This window comes from Equus caballus, chromosome 20, assembly GCF_041296265.1.
Source record: "Equus caballus isolate H_3958 breed thoroughbred chromosome 20, TB-T2T, whole genome shotgun sequence".
Taxonomy (NCBI): Eukaryota; Metazoa; Chordata; class Mammalia; order Perissodactyla; family Equidae; genus Equus; species Equus caballus.
In genome coordinates, this window is record NC_091703.1 from 25,806,224 (window position 1) to 25,827,288 (window position 21,065).

At 43.0% G+C, this 21,065-nt stretch overlaps 1 protein-coding gene across 1 annotated transcript; it reads left to right on the forward strand.

Moving 5' to 3' along the window:
* The first annotated feature begins 4,808 nt into the window (after nt 1-4,808).
* LOC100068433 (butyrophilin subfamily 3 member A3) lies at nt 4,809-18,792 on the forward strand. Its single transcript, XM_014734248.3, has 9 exons — nt 4,809-4,959; nt 9,160-9,286; nt 9,543-9,890; nt 11,301-11,582; nt 13,411-13,569; nt 13,738-13,758; nt 14,995-15,021; nt 15,474-15,500; nt 17,044-18,792. The coding sequence occupies exons 2-9, from the start codon at nt 9,202-9,204 to the stop codon at nt 17,571-17,573; spliced, it is 1,479 nt and encodes a 492-aa protein (XP_014589734.2). The 5' UTR covers nt 4,809-4,959; nt 9,160-9,201; the 3' UTR covers nt 17,574-18,792.
* The last annotated feature ends 2,273 nt before the right edge of the window (nt 18,793-21,065 follow it).

Here is a 21,065-nt window from a genome sequence, read left to right on the forward strand (position 1 = left end):
TTGCTCCTTTCCTTAAATAACTTACTAATTTAAAAACATTTTACAGCATTAACAATTAAGTGCATATTCTTTAACAGTTTTCTAATATTCACACAGACACACAGTTTTTCTAATGAAAATTGAACCTTGCTGTATATGGTGTCCCATGACATGCTTTTTTTACAACACTAAATCTTAAATACTAACCTTGTATTATTGATAATGAAGATAGTTTTCTTTCTTTGGTGTTACAAATAATGCTACTATAAACATCTTTGTATGTAAATCATTTTTGCATAGCTCCAGTCACTTCCACAGAATAAATTTCCCAATGACATTTGTCGTTAGGATCAATTCTTGAAAGTGCAATTGCTGTACAAAAGGGACTTGAATTGTTATTAAGTACATGCACACATCTATCTATTTCCTACAGGGAAGAAATCTCTGCAGACATTTTGTTCTCTATTGGGATCATTTTCTAAAGTTAACGGTAGAAGCCCATCCTCCAGTTTTTCATCCAATCCCAGTCATCTCCCTCTCCTCAAGGGAAAATTCCAACCTATCAACTCTGAGAAGGAGGAACAAATCTATTTTTCACCTTAACGTACATTTTTGTGGTTTATTGTTTATGAAACTGTTGTAAGAAAATTGCCTGAGTTATCTCATTTCATCCTCACAATAGCAACCCAAAAAGGCAGACACTACTATTTCTCTTATTTTACAGATAGGAAAACTAAGGCACAGAGAGAATAAGTAACTGGCCCAAGGTCACACAGCTAGTAAAGCTCACCCAGGCAACCTGGCTTCAGAATCTATGGTTTATCTAATCCATTATGCTGTCTATTCTCACCAATTCTAAGTTCAGTGCTGACACCTACTAGATGGTAGATTTTCAATGAAAATTTGTTGATTAATGAATTTTTACTGCCCTGTTTCATATACATTTATATCTCAGAGCTTGATGTAAAGGTCTGGATGAGAATTCGACCCAGGGCTCTATTTCCTTGGAAACCATAAAGTTGAGAGATACAAAATGTTGCACTCAGAACCCCCTTATCTGAAGTTCAGCATCTTGGTTGGAAATCAAGGCTGCTTTTCTGGGTCAAGTACCTTGGATCCCCCAGACAAGAATGGAATGGTTCATTCTTATTGATATTATTTCCAGCAGCAAAGCTTTTGACAGACTCTGAGTTTTTTTTTTAATTTTAATTTTTTAATTATCTTATTGAGGTCATATTAGCTTATAACTTTGTGTATATTTCAGGTGTACATTATTATATGTCAATTTCTGTATAGATTGCATTGTGTTCACCACCAATAGTCAAGTTTTTATCCATCACCTTATATATGTGCCCCTTTACCACTTTTGCCCTCTCCCACCACTTCTCCTCTGGTAATCACTAATCTGTTCTTCTTATCTGTGTCTTTGTTTGTTTTTCTTCCACATACGAGTGTAATCATATGATATTTGTCTTTCTGTCTGACTTATTTCACCTAGCATAATACCCTTAATGTCCATCCACGTTTTCACAAATGGCACCATTTTGTCTTTTTCTTATGACTGAGTGGTATTACATTAATTGTATACACCACGTCTTCCTTATCAATTCATCCAGTGATGGGCATTTGGGTCACCTTCATGCCTCGGCAATTGTGAATCATGCTGCGATGAACCCAGTGGTGCACAAATCTTTTTGGATTATTGATTTCATGTTCTTTGGATAAATATCCAATAGTTGAATGGCGGGATCATACGGTATTTCTATTTTTAATTTTTTGAGAAATCTTCATACTGTTCTCCATAGTGGTTGCACGAGTTTGCATTCTGACCAACAGTGTATGAGGGTTTCCTTTTCTCCACATCTTCTCCAACCTGTGCTTTTTCTTGTCTTTTCTAGCCATTCTGATGGTTGCGGGGTGATATCTCATCTGGTTTTGATGTGCATTTCCCTAACAATTAGTGATTTAGAACACATTTTCATTTGCCTGTTGGTCATCTGTGATCTTCTTTGGAAAAATGAAAAATAACTCTTCATATCTTTTGCTCATTTTTTGATCAGGTTGTTAATTTTTTGTTGTTGTTGAGTTGTGTGAGTTCTTTACATATTTTGGAAATTAACTCCTCGTTGGATATGTGATTTGCAAATATTTTCTCCCAGTTGGTAGGCTGTCTTTTCATTTTGTTGATGATTTCCTTTGCCCTGCAGAAGATTTTTAGTCTGATGTAGTCCTACTTGTTTATTTTTCTTTTGTTTCCTTTTCCTGAGTAGACACGATACTCGAAAAGATACTGCTAAGACCAATGTCAAAGAGAATACTGTCAATGTTTTCTTGTAGGAGTTTTATGTTTTCTGGTCTTACATTCAAGGCTTTAATACCTTTTGAGTTAACGTTTGTGTGTGGTGTAAGATAATGCACAGCTAATCTTCAAAAAGGGTCCAAGAACATACAATGGAGAAAGGAAAGTCTCTTCAATAAATGGTGTTGGGAAAACTGGACAGCCACATGCAAAAGAATGAATGTAGATTGAATTTTTAAAAGGAAGTTTCTCAGTGAGTGAGAAAGCAGGAAACACTCAGAGAAGGGGATTGTTTTCCCCTTTGCAGCTGCAGCATGATCTTGGGAGAAATATTATTTCTTCTAACTGTGTAGCTGACTTTATCAAATATGTCTGTTATCCCAACCTGATGACTGGCAGGGCAGATTGTAATGTTCTGAGCTAATTTTTACGTTCTCACCTCGCTGTAATATAGTGCCCACTCTCCTATTTTATTTTGTCTCTGAACTCAATCCCATGCCTCTCCACAGCTTCTGTCAAGCTGGTTTTATGCCTGCTCTTCCTCAAGTGATTTGTCCTGTATGCTACAGGTCTTCCAGAACATTCATCCTCTTCTCGCAGTATCAGCAGAGAAGAGAGCACTTCTCTCAGCAGATACTAGGGTATGGCCAGAAGGGCCCTGAGGCAGTGCTTGTCCCTGTCTCAAGCTGTTCCTGAGAGGCAGTCCTGGAGCCTCATGCTCACACAGTCTCCTGGAGGGAACCTGACTCTAACTAGGAGGGGCCAGGTACCTGGGGCCAGATGGTCAATACCATTGGGGATGGATAAGCATTTAGGAGCTAGAGATCCCCAGATAAACATATCCCACTGTTCGTTTTAGAACATTTAACTAGAAAGTACTCCTATATTTGTATTTCAAACAGAGTTAGCCTCAAGCATTTCAAGGAATCTGTTCTTCTACGTGATAGTTGTGCTGAAGTATCCAGGGGAAAGTGTATTGATGTTTGCAACTTACTTTAAAAAGCACCTAATAAATAAATAAGCATTGAAATAAATAAATAAATAAGGATGGATGGGGGATGAAAATAAGGACAGACTATATAATAAAGCAAGTATAGTAAAATTTTCACTGTAAAATCTAGATAGGTGTATTTGGCGTTCACTGAAAGTCTTTCAACTTTGCTCTATGCTTGAAAAGTTTCATGATAAACTGTTGATAGTGGGGGGTGGGGAGGGAAGAATTGTATTTTGCTACTGATTACAGACACCAGAACTACCATTGGCTTCAACAAAACAAAGGTTTTTTTTTCTTTTCACATAAAATGAATTCAGAGGGCAGCAGTCCAGAGCTGGTCTGCCAGCTCAGACATGCATCCATGCCCCAGCCTCCTTCTGTCTTTACTCTCTGCCATCTCAGCACGTGGCTTCCATCCTCAAGGTTGCCTCTTGGTCACGAGATGGTCCCTGCACTCCAGCTCCAAGGACCATGTTCTAGGCAAAAAGACGAAGGAAGTAGGAAGAATATGGACCTCTCTTGAGAAATACAACTCAACAAATTCCACCTACAAATCATTGGCTCAAACTTAGTCCCTTGGTCTCTCCTATTCTATAAGGGGGATGGGCACATTGCAGTACTCCCCCAAAATGGGTTTGATTAATAAGAAGAAGCAGGGAATAGATACCGTACAAACACCAGCCACGTCTACCACAAAGTCTAAATTCAAACTTCTGGAATTTAATCAAATTCCATCAGCCAAGTTCACTTCAAAGCCCTGGAAGCTTTAATCACTATCTTGAGATGACAATAATGTGTCTTGGGAGGCCCTAGGCTACAAGTAGGACTAGTTATTCCCAAAGACATCTTATAGAAACAGGATTCACAGTCTGTCCAGAGTCTAACCTCAGAGAATACAGGAATCCTGCAGGCATAGTAGAAATAAATACCCGTGAACATATAAATGTAGCACAAATAAGGCGCAGAGAGTGAAGGAAGCTGCTCAGCAACACTCCAAATAAGAATGTTCTGAAAATATAAGACACGCCGATCAGTCACTGGCAGCGCTGCCTCTGGAAACCAGAAAATTATATGATTTGCTCATGGATTGAGACTTGAGTTTCAGAGGTGCTGAAAAGATGGAGAGGATCTGGTTTTCTTCCTGTCTATCCTTCCATTTTGCTCTGTTGTAAAAGATGTCCTCCTCCATGTGTCTACCTACATGCACACAGATGTTAGCAAATGACCACAGAAATGTTGTAATTAATGCATCTCTTCCTCCCTTCACTCTTTAAAATCTTCTAATTTTTCTGCTTAGTTCTTCTGATAAAACTATTGTGAAATAAAAGACATAAAAGAAGTGTATATAATGAAATACTGATTATACACAAACACACAATGATTCAAATAGGTAAACACAAACAGTGTGGGAGTTAGGGCTGTAATCTTTCTTCTTTTGTACAATCCAATACAGTTTCAGTTTTCCTTCTACCTTTGGCGTTGGTTTCTGTCCAGCAACTGATAAGGAGCCCCCCTCTGAACCAATCAGAAAACGAATTCTTCCAAAGAGGGACTCTGTTACTGTTTCTGACAGGGAGCAGCCTTTCTTTCTTTTCGCTTTCTTCCAGAGCAGACTGTTAACTACAATGGAGAAGTATGTATTACCTTCATTCTGTGGGCTGTAATTTTCAGATGGAAATGCCAAGAGGTAAGTTGGGAAAATTGGTAAAATGCTGGGACACAGGCCCTGGAAAGAGAGAGGCTAAAAAGCTGAGAGTGGGTACAGGAAGTCCTCACTCAGAGAAAGGGGTTTGGTGCTAGTGTGTGAGGTGAGGCGATGGGTGGTGGGGGCAGGAGGCAGTGCAAAAGGTAAGGACCTGCACTGGGAAATTTGGTGGGAGGGAGACAGCCTGAATGAAGAAACTTGCCAACTGCATGTTCTTAGGAACTTACTCTGGTCAGAAAGGAGCAAAGGGCTCAGTCTCTCCTGGTCGTGTCTGGCAATGTATCCTAAGAGACTAAAAGAAAAATAAGTGCCTCAAAGACTTATATGTAAAGATGTTCGTTACAGAATTACTTATAGAAAAATCTGAACCAACCTCCATATACAACATACATGTATATATGCAACAGTTGGAGCATGAATAAACAACATGTTGTCCAATCATAGAGGGATTATCATACAGTCATTAGGAATCACGTTTTTAATAAAGTTTCATTTCTAATTGTAACAAAATTGGATTCACCTTGGCTATCTGAATTGTGTCTACAGTTTGCTATTGTAGATTTCACTGTGTTGAACAGCCTTAAACAGAACTCTTTGTGTTAACATCTGATTGCTTTTCTTTAAGAGTAATTCATACAAGTGGAATTTCTGGGTCAAACGATGGAGCATTTCTAAGGGATTTGGTATATATATATATATATATGGCCCAAATGTGTCCAGAAATATTTACATTCTCGTGAAGTGAAGTTTATCATTACCATTACAGATTATTTAAATTTTATATTTTTCCCTATTTTAAAATTATCTATAATCATTAACAAAAAACAAGAAATACCCTTAAAAATAAGTGTAAACATATTCCACACTCTGAGGACAGCAGGGAAGTTGTACCTATTATAATAAAAAGAACACTGTCCTCTCTGTAGCAGCGGAGAAGAGTTTGAAGAGGAGAGGGTGCAGTGAAAGGCGATAGTTTGCCTGAGGTTGTGTCCAGGTGTCAGACAAGGGTCTGAAGCACCGCCAGCTGCACAGACTTCTGCTCCCTTGTCCCCCAGCAGTTGCCCGACTTGCCGGTACTATGACGGGGGCCTCATCTGGTTTGTTTTGGAGGAGTTGGTATTTTCTGAACAACTAATATGCTGGAGGCACTATAATTACTTGTAACAATTATTAATTGTTAAATTATACACAAAAACTTTTAAAATTTAAAATATGCATATAATTTTCAAAGTATAGGGAACAAAGGACAAAAGTATCTTTCACTCAATCCCCAACTCTCAGTGTAGCATGTATCCTTTCAGATTTTTTATTTTTACTTATTTCTTTTTTGAGGAAGATTAGCCCTAAGCTAACAGCTGCTGCCAATCCTCCTCTTTGTGCTGAGGAAGACTGGCCCTGAGCTAGCATCCGTGCCCATCTTCCTCTACTTTATATGTGGGATTCCTGCCACAGCATGGCTTGACAAGCAGTGCCATGTCCGCACCCGGGATCCAAACTGGTGAACTCCCGGCCGCCGAAGGGAAACATGCGAACTTAACCGCTGTGTCACCGGGCCAGCCCCCTCAGACCTTTTTTTAAGGCAATGACATAAACATGTATATACAAATTTATGGCTTTTTTTTTTTTTTAAATAGAATCATTAGTATTTTTCTGCAATGTGCTTTTTGTTCACTTAATATATCTTGATTATTTGGGTTAGTGATTATAAATTAGTCTTAACTGCCTCATTGAATTCCTTCATAGGGATGAGCCATTATCTAACTAACCAGTCTCCAATGGTTAGGTTCTTGATCACTTTTTTACTTTTAAAAATAATGTTGCAGTGGCATCCTTATAGGTGCTTCTTTCTGGCCTCATGCACGTGCTTTGCTGATGCAGATCTGGAAATGAAATTGCTGGGCTAATTATGCACGTTCCAAAGTTCATGTTTCACATTGTTTCACGAGTGGCTGAAGTTCAAATAGGTTTTGTCACATGACTGAATTCACACAGCTTGTGAATCCTAGTGCTATTATCTAGTTTTCATATCCTTTTTGTTCCTACACTAACACAGAGTGGGCCTGGCACATAATGTATGCTTAATAAACGTTTGTTGAATGAATGAATGATAAGATGGGTGAGACCTGGTCTTATTCTAGCTCTCTCATTCACTGATCTTGTGATTAAGAAGTGATATGTTCAGCCTTTGACTCCGGCGCCTCCACCAGGAAGTCTGCCTGGATCTTAAGCAGAGTCTGATGGGGATGTGATTTGAAGTTGATGATGGCTACGGGTTGGGGCTTACAGGAGTCCACAGTGTTGCTCCCAAGATGTGCGAACCATTGAGTCATTTGTCACCAAGCAATCCCACATGATGTCTTCAGGGAAGGAGAGGATACATGATGGGAGAGGACCAAGGGGGAAGGGAGGGGTTAGGTCCCAAGATCTCAGTCCTATCTCTGAGTAATCCACCTAGGCCTGCTCTCAGGCTCTCCACTATCTAGGGATGCAACCAAATATGGGGTGGTTAGGATGGAAGCCAAGCATGAACTCCAGTTTGAATCAAGCCTTGCCAGCTGGCGACAGCTCCACACTTCCTTATCACAAAGGTTCACAGTGATGCCACAGACCATGCCTAAAAGATGGTAGAGGTGCTTTTCTGAGCCAAGATACAGTTGGGAGCACTGGGCTGGGAGTGGGGAGTTGCAGGGGCCCTGCTTCTGAGCTTAGAAAACCTCAGCATTCTGTAGAGGCATGAGCTTTGTTAGGCTGCTGTGTGCTCCTGGCTGGACATATTGGCCCGTTGTTCGTAAGTGCCAGCTCTTACATCTCTGCCTCTGAAAGACACTTGTCTACCAGTGGAAAGACTAAGACCAGGGAAATTATCCATTGCTGGTGAGCCCAGAGGCCATCGACCTAGGAGCATTGGTGAACACCTGGGGAAGACAGGAAGTGAATAATTTCCTTCCTAGGGATGTTTCTCCTCCAAAGAACAATTGTGAAAAGAGTGCACTGAAGCATACCCAGTTGTAACACTCTCACATGCATATCCAGGACATGCTTGCTCTTTGAAACCACTTCATTGGAAAGTAGGAATAAATACATTGATACAGACAAGTCCCAGTGGGAGCACAGGAGGCTGGGCTCTGCTCTCTAAGTCAGACTAAAATAGAAGGTCATTACAGAGGCAGACACTTGTCTTCATAACTCTCCACCTCCCATCTTGCCAGACGACAACATGTTAATCTGATCATCCAAATCGATTTAAAATTCTAATGTTTATTCGTTAATATGTTACCCCTCATCCATTCACTCATTCAACAAATATTTACTGAGAGTTCCTTGTGAACAACACACTGTTGTACCAGCTGTTACATATCAGTAAACAAAATAGACCAATATCTTTAGTTTGTGGAGCTTCCATTTGAGCATGTAGAGACAGACGGTGAACACGTGATATGTTAAATAGGGAAAATTTAATGGGCAAAAGAGAGCAGGCTCAGGAGGATGGGAGCAGTTGCCATAATCCTGTGGTCAGGGAAGTTCTCATGGAGGAATGGACTTTAGAGGAAGACCTGAAGGAGGTAAGGGAGTGAGCCTGTGGATACTGGGGTCAGAGGGTTCCAGGTAGAAGAAAGAGTCAGGGCCGAAGTCCTCTGTTCTGGCCTGTTCAAGTGCCAGCAAGAAGGGCAGTGTGTCTGGAGGAGATGAGGAGAGTAGGGGAGATGAAGTGAGAGGCACAGCTCCTGGAGGGCCATGTGGGCCATTGTGAGGACTTCAGCAACTGCTGTGAGTGAAATGGGAGCCACTGGAAGGTGTTGAGCAGTGTAGTGACATGATGTGACTCAAAAACCATTCGGGTTCTTGTGTTGAGCATAGATTATGGGGGACACATGTGGAATCAGGGGACTCAGAGAGGGACATATTTGGACTGTAGAGTCAAGGATTTCCTCATGGGTTAAGGGTTAATGCACGTACATTTATCAAGACATACATAAGATTTACATGTTAAATGTATGTACACTTAACATTTCATATTTTTACGAGTGATTTTTCATGTTGGAACTCAAAGGTTAAGAGATTCCCAAACAGAAATTTTAGTAGGAAAGGATCTTGAGTCACCATATTAGTGACTCCGTGTTTCACCCAGAGTCAGCCTTGGGGAGATGGAAGTTTAATGTGGAATTCGCCATCTTCTTCCAGGTCGTAGTTTCTGCCTCTTTCCACCGTCTCTCTGCAGCACAGATGAAAATGGCAAGTTCCTTAGATTTCCCTCTGCTCCACCTCTTTGTCTGCCTCATCTTGGTCCAGCTGCTTACCCCTTGCTCAGGTAGGGAACATTCAGCTTTTATGTATTTGAAGAAGACAATTGCCTATTAGTGCCCTGTCAGAACCTCTGACAACTTATCATACCTATAAATCCAATCCTAATTGAAGGCGCACATGCCATTAAGACAAATTTTACTTCTGTCAGGATCCTGTTCCTCTCTAGGTTTTCCGTACCTCACCAACCTGTGTGAGATCCCCCCTCCCTTACCTTCGTTGTCCCAACTTCCTCTGATGGAGCTTCTCCTTTTACTGACCAGCTCAGTTTTCTGTGATTGGACCCCCTGGTCCCATCCTGGCCATGGTGGGTGAAGACACTGATTTACCATGTCATCTTTCCCTGAAGATGAGTGCAGAGACCATGGAGCTAATGTGGGTGAGATCCAGCCTTAGGGAGGTAGTATATGAGTATGCAAATGAGAAGGAAGTAGAAGACCAACAGATGGCAGAGTATCGAGGGAGAACTTCGATTTTAAGAGATGGCATCACTGAAGGGAAGGCCACTCTCCGAATTTATGGTGTCAGAGTCTCTGACAGTGGAAACTACCTTTGTTATTTCCAAGATGAAAACTTCTATGAAAAAGCCATGGTGGAGCTGAAGGTTGCAGGTGAGCCTCCAAGTTTTGTTCTCAGCTCGTTCCTCCCTGGGACCTGGGTGCAGAGGGAGAAGTCCTCCTCCAAATCCACCTCAGAGCAGCCTGGCTGGTCACGAGGAACTGCCTCCACTACCTTCCCACTTTGTTTCTTAGGCTCTTGGGAAAGACACAGGTTTTCCTCTAGGAGTAATCCCTCTTGTACCATATAATATCAAGCAAAGAACTCCCTCATGCTGGTCACCAGGGTCTAAGAGGAATTGAAAGGTCAGAGTTAGGAAGGATAAGGAAATATCTCCTCACTGATGGCACACATTTGTTTGGGTTCAGTTGTGTTCCAGATGGCTTCTGTGGCTCCTCCAGGTGCACACTGCTGTGGGTCCTGGGAGGCTGACCTGTAGGACAGCATCTGTGCTGCCAATGTTCTCCCACCAAAGGGCCCCAGGAACACACCAGCAGTTGACCAAGTTGTGTTTGTTACTTGTTGCAGGGAGGGAGAAGGCTCATGTGTGGTAATCATGGGGTGTCTCAGTTAAGATGGTGTTAGAGAAGATTGGTATAGAATTTGGGATTGTGTTAGGGGATTCAGGAGGGTTTATGGAAGTGGGACTTTGATCTGGCTTGTATCTATCAGGAAACTGGAGGGAGTGATTCTGTGGGTGGGTGTCTTCATAAGTCTTATCAGGAGGAAGACTAGAGTGAAGCTAAAGCCGTAATTGGTTAAGGAGCAGCAGTCACTCATAGCCAGGATAGGGAAATGTTTACTTGTGATTGTGGTTTGGACTGTGTACATGTTTTCCTCTATGGTCAAACATGATTGTTGAGTGGTCTTTTTGTCTTGACCCATCATAGTGACAAGGTGCCCTTGTCTGATGTTGATGTTCCTTGAAATTGCTTATGTTCAACAGGAGAACACTGAAACCAGGCCGATGTCCAGATGTCAAGGGCTGCATTTCTCTTTCTTAGGGCACTCTCTTGCCTGTGTTTTCTTTCTGGGTTGGTCAATAGGGGGCCAAAGCAGAGGATGGAAGGAAGGAGAGGAGAGAGAGGTCCAGGTACTTACCCCATAGGCTTTCTCCCTGTAGGACCACCTCTAGCTGGCTGCATTCCATTCCCAAAGATCATAGTTCCTCTCAAGAAAGCCGTCTCTATATGATTTTCTTCTTTAAGGCTTCAAAATGGCTTCTTTTCCACCTCCCTTTGGGTTTAGCGGTGGCTGGTAACAGCTCCACTATTCTTGGCCCTGGGGTGTTGCTCCATCCTATGTAGTTTTCCCCTCACCACAACCATGCATTTGTAAATACCTCCTCAATGAAACTCCCCTTGAATTATCTAATGTGCTTGTGTCATTGGATTCCTGTTGAGACTCTCATCAATGCAAGAGGCTTCTTTGTAAAGAATTCAGGCTCAATTATCCTTCCACAGCATTGGGTTCTGATTGTCACATTGAAATGAAGGGTCATGAGGATGGAGGGATCCATTTGGATTGCATGTCCGCTGGCTGGTATCCTCGACCCGAAATACAGTGGATAGACGCCAAGGGAACAGACATGCCAGCTGTACCAGGACCTTTGGAGTTGGACGGAGCAGATCTGTATGCAGTCGCAGCATCTGTGATCGTGAAAGATGACTCTGAAGACGAGGTATCCTGTATCATCAGAAATCCCCTCCTCAGGCAGGAAAAGTCAGCCAGGATTTCCATTGCAGGTCAGTACCCTGCTTAGTCCTAGGTATACTGTGCTCAGCTGTGGCTACTGAAAGAAGGAAGACGTGTAATTCTTTGTTGCTGATTTGGATCTTTGTAGTGAATATAAGGCACAGAGCAGGGATCCAGAGCCTTTTTCTTACTTTTGGCATGTTTCTTTTCCCCATAAAGCTATTTATGTCACAAATATTTACTAAGTATTTCCTGAATGCCAGGCACTGTGACAAGCAGTGAGAATTGGGGGAACATGGTAAAGATCAGACCCTTAAGCAAAGACAAATGACAAAATGGGAAAAAAATATGTATGATTGATGTCTTATAGAAAGAACTAATCTCCTTACAATATAAAACAACTCAAAATGAAAATGAGCAATAGAAAATAGAAAATAGAAAAATGAGCAAAGGGCATGAATTATTAGTTCACATAAAAGGGAATAACACATAAGATGATGTCCCATCTCAGTCTATAGAGGAGCAAGTATTAAAACATTTACCACTTGTGCGGCTGGCCCAGTGGCCGAGCGGTTAAGTTCGCGCGCTCCGCTGCAGGCGGCCCAGTGTTTCGTTGGTTCGAATCCTGGGCGCGGACATGACACTGCTCATCAAACCACGCTGAGGCAGCGTCCCACCTGCCACAACTAGAAGGACCCACAACGAAGAATATACAACTATGTACCGGGGGTCTTTGGGGAGAAAAAGGAAAAAATAAAATCTTTAAAAAAAAAAACAAAAACATTTACCACTTGTGATTGGAAACTAAACAAAAGACAACAAAACCAGGTTGCAGATCACACATTCTGATGGCAGGATTGTGGAGAGATAGTCACTTTTAGGCATTTGTAGGTACAATTTGGTGTATTTTTGGTATAAATTGGCACAACTTCTATTAGGGGCAGTAAGCAGTATTTCTCCCAACTACTTATATATTCATCTCAGAATCCCACTGCTTGGAATTTCTCTGACAGATATGCTTGTATGAAATGTATGCGTATGTATGAAATGACTCATGTAAAAGGCTATTTGTTGTAGCATTCATTATGATACCGAAAAGTTATAACCTATGCAGAAGTCCACCAGTGGGGAACTTCTATGCAATGGAATGTTGCACAGCTGGGAAAGAAAACACAAACATTTGCTCTGTCCTAATGTGGCAGATTCTCTGAGATGAAGAGAAAAAGCCACATGCAGAGTGGTTTGTGTAGAATGCTGTCTTTGGTGTAAAAAAGAAAAAAGTAGAAGGATATTTATATTTAAAAAATTTAATACACACTTGAATAACACTCACTTCGTGTCAAACTCTTTATAAGCATTAATTTAATCCTTTAACCTTATGAGTACGGTACTATTATTTCCCTCATATCACAGATTAGGACATCAGGAATAGAGCAGTTAAGAATTAGTCCAAGATCCCACAGCCAGTCAAGTGGAGGAGCCAGAATTTGAATGCAGCCCCTCCAGCTCCAAAGTTCCTATTCTTAACAACCATGTTAAGCTGACTAATCAGATACTAATAAATGGGGGGAGGGAGGAGGCAGTGGATGGGAGACTTGGACAACCTTCTATATTTTTTTGATATTTGAACCATGTAAATGTAAACTATTGAAAAATTAAATTAGAAAAAATGTGATTCTGATGCTCAAGTAACTCCTATTCACATGTGAGAAGCAGACATTTCAAGACAAGGAATAGACTATTTTATGGTAAGAGTTTACCGAAGTTTTCCCCAGAGTTTTCTGCGACTTTAGGTGGAGAAGAATCATTTAAGGTCATGAGATCAACTCTGTGATCCCCGCCCTGGGGGTGAGAGGCTAATGCTCCATTCCATTGCAGACCCCTTCTTCTGGAGAGCCAGGCCCTGGATAGTAGCTTTGGCTGGGACCCTGCCTGTCTTGCTGCTGCTTCTTGCAGGGGCTGCTTACTTCCTCTGGAAACAGCAGCAGGTGATAGAGAGAGAGCAAGCAGAAAAGGAAGAGGAACGAAGGGAAAGAGGTATCAGACCAGGGAGGGAACCTGAGGCACTGGCTTAGGGGAGGGTGCCCCTAAGGATCTCACTCCATCGCCACCCCAAGCACCAACCACTGTACTGGGTCATTAGTAGGTTTTATTTTCCAAAGGTCCTCCACAGAACAGTAATTTTTTTCCCTGCTTATTTTCCAGGGTACCTCCAGCGTATACTGCGTAAGTTCAGATTCCCCGAGGGGTCCACCATGGCTCGGTATCTCTGCCTTAATCTGCTTCATGACCCTTCAGGTTCCTTCCATTGCAGATGTATGAGAGATGGATCGCCTGTCATGGCTCATGCCTGAGCGTCTCTGACACTTTCTCTGAATTTGCTTCTAAGACTCTCTGCTCCAATATTTCCCAGCCCCTTTCCTCACCCCTAACTCTGCCCAGGGCTGAAAAATATCCAGGATCCCTTTACCAAGGGAAAGAAATAAGCCTGGCTCTTTGGGGGGAAACATAAGGGAGTTGTGTTTTTATTAGGGAAAAGGGCCTTCAATCTCTCTCCAGGAGGGGCCCACAGACTCTTCAGCCCAGCAAGCACCAGGGAATATCCTGGGTGCACTTGACAGGAAAGGAGGAGGAGGGGGATGAAACTCCCTAGATAAAGTGCCCTCCCTATGCTGGGAATCTCACTAATTGCTTTACATAATCTGTAGGCTGCTGAGAAGAAAACAAAGAATGTAAGATTTAAAAGAATGAGGAAATATGAGAAGAAGGAGAGAGAAAAGTGCATAAAAAAAAAGGAGTACCACAGTGGCTTAGTTGTCATAGACTTGTTAGAATTGCTTTTAAAAAAACAGTGTCTGAAATTCCCTCATTAAGTTGTCCGATTCTTTTTCGAAGTAGGCAGGACATCATAAAGCCTGAGAAAGATGGATTCTAGTACATATACATACCCAGGTATACACACAGTGACACCTGTGCCCAGGTATGGCAGTATGGATACATACAGAATAGAGCTGCCAGGTCTCAGCTGGGAAAGCACTTGCATGGTGCCTGTGGTATATCAGCACACAGTTGATGGGAATAGGGAAGGCACTTCATCGAGGGAGTTTCATCCTCTTCCTCCTCCTCCTTTCTTTTCAAGTCCACCCCTATATGTTCCCTGGTGCCTTGCTGGGCTGAAGAGTCTGTGGGCCCCTCCTGGAGAGAGATTGAAGGCCCTGTTCCCCATTAAAAACATGGCCTCCCTGTGCTTGCCCCCAAACAGCCACCCTTATTTCTTATTGATGTTCTCAGATTTCATATTAAGGAGGAGAGGGAGGAGCGCATTGAACAGGCAGAGGGAGAAGGTAGGGATGGAGGGGATGGGGGTCAAAAAGAAAGATTAGGTTGGTGCAAAAGAAGAGAAATTAGATCACACAGAAGTGACATAGTTCAGGTGACATCTCTACCTTTCTTCCATTGTAGGTAGATTGAAGTCTCTGGACTATGATGGTGAGTGACCCTGATGCTCTCTGAGTTTCCTGGCACATGTGTACTAAGCACTTAAACATTTTCTCTGTTGTATGACCCATTGGCATTCCCAGTAGGAATAATTAGATCTAGCCCAGAGGCTCATTTTCTGTGGGAGACACCACTCATGCTTTTCTGAAACCCCAGAAAGGACTTTCCAGACACAGGTTCTGGCCAGTTTCAGTCACCCCTTACCCAGCTGGCACGTAGGCTCACACCCTAGCAAAGCCTGCCCATTTCGCCTGCAGCCCCAGCATGACGGAGTGAAGGAAGTCCACTACTTTTTAGATTCTGATTCGGCAGAGCTGTAGATTAAGGAATCTGGACATTGGAAGAGACTGAAGAAAGGGAGAGGGAAAAAGCTTAGTGAGGAGAATGGATGCAGCAAGAACAGAAATAATGCCCGTTCCCTGTTTGTGTCTCCTGCCTTTCAGAATGGAAGATGGCCCTCTTCCAAGCTGGTGAGTGAATCACTGTATGTTCCCTAGGACAACAACCTGAGGGACCTTATGCCGTTTTTCTCCAAGTCTTGAGATTCCGGGAAGAAATTCCCCATGACTGGGAGTGTTCCAAGTGGGTGACTTGAAGTCCTGGTCTCAAAGCTTTGCCCATCTCCAGGGCCTTCCTGCTGAGAGCCCAGAGAAGCAGGGAGGATTGCTCTCCTGGGTCCACAGATCTTCATGGGAAGGAAGAGGCATAAAGGGTAGACTGAGGGAAGGAGAGGCAGAGTGAACTAACACTGCAGGGAGAGGGAGGACGTGGAATGACCAAGGAGAGAAGGCAATGTGCAAAGATTTTTACTTTCCCCAAGCTTCTTATGCCACCTCCTGCTGCTGAGTGTCTCTAAGTCAGTTAACGTTCTGAACTTTAGTCTCCTCGTTTTTAAACGATGATCATAATCTCTATTATGTGAAGGTAGAGGTAAAGACTAAATGAGGTAATGAATGTGTATGGGTCATAAAAAACCAACTGCAAATAAACGGCATGTTCAAACTGGGTGGTTTGAAGAAGGTTTAGAAAAGGAACTCTTTACAAAGGCAGGATTAGGGTTAAAGGAAACCAACAAGGGAATGTGATGTTCCCCAGGGGTCACAACAGTGGTGATCTGTCACCACCCATAGGTTTGAAGGAACAGGGAGAGGGAGAAGTTACTGGAGCCCAGAGGAAGCCGTAGCTCAAGGACAGGGCTGCCTGAGAGGAGTCATGCCTGTGTTAGGCCATCACCATCCGACACTGGCTGGGAGGAAGTGGGGGAAATAAATGTTTGCTTCTCTTCTCTCTCTCCTTCCAATCTTCAGCTAGTACCTCCCATTGGCCAAACCCAATAGGTAACCAAGGCAAGGGAGCCCAGTGATGCTGTCCACAGAGGACAGATTGCTGGGGCCCAGAAGTGGGTAGAGGAAGGAAGAGAAGGGATCTGGGAGCACAGAAAGCCCCCAACATGCCCTCTAGCACAGAAAAGGCATGGAGCTACTATAACATCAGGTACTTCCTCCATGCCTGGCCCTGGGCTTCGTATAAAACATTTGTTGTCTTTTTCTACCTAGAGATTAGTACTTTTATCCCCATTTTCCAGATAAGGAAATTAAGGCTCAAAGATATATAGCTTCAGACTATGGAAAAAGAGACTGTAGAAAGAGAAAAGTTATTCAGCTCAGCAGTGGCAGAGCAAGGATTGAAATGTAAATCTATGTGACTATAAAGCACAGGTGGACTGAATCATTTTTGGGGAGAGAAATAGGAAAAAGATGGAAGGAAGGAGCCAACTAGTGACGTCAAGTTAGGCAGATCCTGACCCTAAACACTGTACTCCACTGAACAAAAGACCCCTGGCCCTTTCCTTCGGTGTTGCTGAGAGGGTCACATTCAAGGCAGGCTGGGGACACCAGGCTCTGGACTCGGCCCTCCTCTGCCAGACCCATGTCTTGAAGATCTTGAAGGTCTGATGATCTGAGGTCTGGGAACAATGATTGAGCCCACGACCCATGCCCAAACTTTCTGCAGCGGATGTGATTCTGGATCCGAACACAGCAAACCCCAATCTCCTTGTTTCTGAGGACCAGAGGAGCTTGCAGTGGGTGGACCGACGACAGAATCTGCCAGACAACCCTAAGAGATTTGATTCGGATTACTATGTGCTTGGCTGCGAGAGCTTCACATCAGGGAGACATTTCTGGGAGGTGGAGGTGGGAGACAGGAAAAACTGGCATGTCGGGGTGTGCATGGAGAATGTGGAGAGGAAATACTCCATTTATAGAGCACCCACAAATGGATTCTGGACTATGGAGCTGTCTAATGGGGAACACTATCAAGCTCTCACTTACTTCAGGACCAAGCTGACAATTGCCAACCCTCCTCAAAGAGTGGGGGTTTTCCTGGACTATGAGACTGGTGAGGTCTCATTCTACAATGCTGTGGATGGATCTCATATCTACACGTTCCCGCAAACCTCCTTCTCCGGGCCTCTGTGCCCTGTTTTTGGAATTTCAACACTAGATCCCACTGCCTTGACCATTTGCCCAGCACTGACCTGAATGCAGAGTTCTCTTGTTACTGACCTGGTGTCTGAGCTTTCCCTGGAGACCCCAGGCACCCTGGGCTCTGCTGATTGGAAGGGACTCTAAGGATGAAGTAACATCCTAGCTTCCCCTTGCCCAGCGTGGAGCTGAGGGCCTCCTCCTTCATAGCAACACATCACAACAATGAAATACTTGCTAAATGCACACACTGTGTGAAGCACTTCACTCATATTAATTCCATTATTCCATATGACAGTTGAGTTTGGTACCACTTTATTGTCTCCCTTCTATAGATAAGGAAACAGGGATGCAGAAAATTGAATTAACTTTCCCAAGGTGACTCAGCAGTGAATGACAGTTAGAATTTGAACAATAATAACTAAAATGTATAGATAACTGAAAATGTACTGGGTGTTGTGCTAAATGGTTTAAGTGACTTTTACTCATTTAACCCTTACAAAAACCCTGTGAGGTAGTCTCATTTTGAGAATGTGGAAACTGAGGCAGGCCCAAGTGAAGTAACTTATATAATTCACACAGAAATTTGTGCTGCTGGGAGAAGTTGAGCCCCTGTCCTACCTCCTGGCCCTACCCTGTTCTTTTCCTGTCCTGTTTTCCCCAAGGTACTATAAGCAGCCCTGAGTCTTGCTGCTCAGGGCACCCCAGGGTGAGGCTCACTGTAGGTGACTATGGAGGCCACATCCCCACTTGGTACCTTCAAAGTTGATTGTCAGAGCCATAGGTCTGGCACTTCATTGGGTTGAGTGTGCAGGGCGATGTGGTCCAGAGAGTGAATTCACAGGGACTGCATCATACAGGATGTGAAGGGATTAGAGACCAAACCCTTCACTAACAATGGGCACATGAGTACTCACTCTGTCAATGTGATGCATGATTAAGGAGCCAGAACCAATCCTCCTACTTTGAAGTTCTCTACAAGCCTAAATTAACACCTAAAGATTGTCTATGGAATAACAATTTGGGAGGACAGAAGCTAGATGAACTTAAGTGGTATTTTTATCCACACTGTAGACTCCATCTCCAGGAAAGGGATATTTCGGCCCATGATCATGCATTGATGTCAATGGATGTTCCTTTGTACTGATGGATACTGGGGAAAGGCTACTCTTCATTATCATCACTGTTATTGTTCACCACGGTATCCACTCTACTCAGCATGTGGTTGTCAAGTTACATTTCTCAAATAAAATTATTAATAATCTTCACTCTTCAACTGAGCTTTTCCTAGATTTTAAACTCACACTGTTTAACCACCACAGTTTCACAGTTTCCTTCTTTGCAATATTTTCACAAAATCCTTATTTTGTTAGTTTTCTATTGCTGCCATAATAAATTAACACAAATTTCAGGACCTAAAGTAATGTAAATTTATTATCTCACATTTCTGTAGCTTCGAGATCCAACATGGGTCTCATCACGCAAATATCAAGGTGCCTGCAGGCTGAGTTCCTTTCCGGATGCCCTGGGGAAGGATCTGTTTATTTGCTCATTCTGATTGTTGGCAGCATTCAGTTTCCTGCAGTTGTAGGACTGAGGTTGCTATTCTTTACTGCGTGTCAACTGAGGGCTATTCTCAGCTTCTAGAGGTTGTCACCTTCCTGGGCTTGAGGCCCCCTTTCTCCATCTTCAAAGCAGCAATGGCAGCTTGAGTCCCTCTCAATCTTTGAATGTCTCTTGGTTCTTATTCCTTCAAATCTCTTTGATTCTTCTGCCTTCTTCCACTTTTAAGAACTCAGGTGATTATATTCAGTCCACCCAGATATTCCAGGATAATTTTCCTAAGATTCCAGGATAATCTCCTTACTTTAAGGTCCAAAATCTTAATTCCATCTGTAAGCTTCCTTTTTCCATATAATGTACCATATTCATGGGTTGCAGAGATGATGGTGTGGTGTATTTAGCCTGCTGCACTTACCATAGTCACAGCCTCGCTCACTCTGAAGGAGGAGGAGACCTCCATTCTGGTAGGCCCCTCTATAGACTAGGGGCCTCCATGATTGGAGATGCCTGTGAATCTTTGGAAATTTTATCTGTAGCTCTTTCTTCACTTACTAGACTAAGGTATACAGCTCAGCGTGTACTTCTCCAGAAAAGATAAATTTCACTGGTGGATACAATATGTGGTGAAATTTCTACCTTATCCCATCTCTCAGTTTGCTTTCCCAAAACTGACTCTGAGTCATGGACTTGAGTTCAGGTAGTCTATTTTGGAAGTGATCCCAGGAAACCCAAGTTTGAAAATAGGTAAGAGGAGATGCCAACTAGGTAAAAAATTCAAGAATATATGTTAATTATTTGGTTATCGTGTGGGCAACTAGGCTCGGTCCCACCCAGGAGACTCTAAGAAATCATGTGAAAATATAGGCTATTCCTCTGAATCCTCCTATTAGGGTTGGGGAGCCTGGGTCATTCATCTAAACTCTTATCCCCCTTGGTTGAAGGTGGTCCCTGGGATGTTCCCCTGCACTTCCAGGTTGGGCTGCATGTATGCAAGGGAGCAAGCATCATTAGTTGTAGTGAAAGCTCTCAGGTGGAGAAGAAGGGCAGGCACCTGAGAAATTGTTCCCTTGCAGGAAACTGTCTACCTGAAGTGGATCAATGGGCTACAGGATTGGGCATCAACAGTATTTCTTTATAAGTCTCTGCTTCTGAGAATATACTGAATGTTTGTTAAGACCTATGTGCCCACACTCTACCCCCATTAATTTAGCACTGGTGACTTCCTGTCTTCCAACATATGTCCGTATAATGTGGCTCCACTGTCCCCTGACATGGACTGGATCTTGGATGGACATCTGACCCACACTAGGCCAGAGGGAACACCTTGCACATTTTGGTTGAATGGCTGACTGATGTGTAGCCAGTTATACCTGATTAGTAGCAGGTATTCATGGGAGCTGTGGGAAGGCAGTTTCCATCCACAGTGTGGTCTAGAGAAGCTAAAGGAGGGAGATCTACAGAGAGATTAGACTGAAGGAGGAGTGCAGAGAGAGAGGTTCAAGATGGAGAGAGTTTGAGCAACTTTCCCATCTTTGGTTCCAGTGCCTTTGGGGCCCAATTTTATTCATGCTGTGTGTTCTGAGAAATTTCTTATCTTATGACAAGGTAAATATACTCGTTACTATTGCTGCAGCCCTGAAAATTATCAACTTAATGCAACCATTTTCATATGCTTATTGATTCCATGAGTCTGTAATTTGGAATTTGAACAGGGCAGAGTTGAAATATCTTTTCTGTGTGCCAAGATGTCTTGGCCTTACCTGGAAGAAATTTGCAGCTGGAGGAGACTCACAGTAAGGAACTCACCCTCTAGGTTTATTTTTCTTATGACAGAGAATGATTGGGTCAGGTTGTCATATCTGCAGTGGCACACCCTAGTTGGACCTTGTTTCCTGCTGAGCTACCTCGTGGGCAATGGGTCCTCATCATGCTCAGAACACAGGTGTTTCCCTCTGCCTCAGGTCAGCTACCACAGGAGCTGAGGCC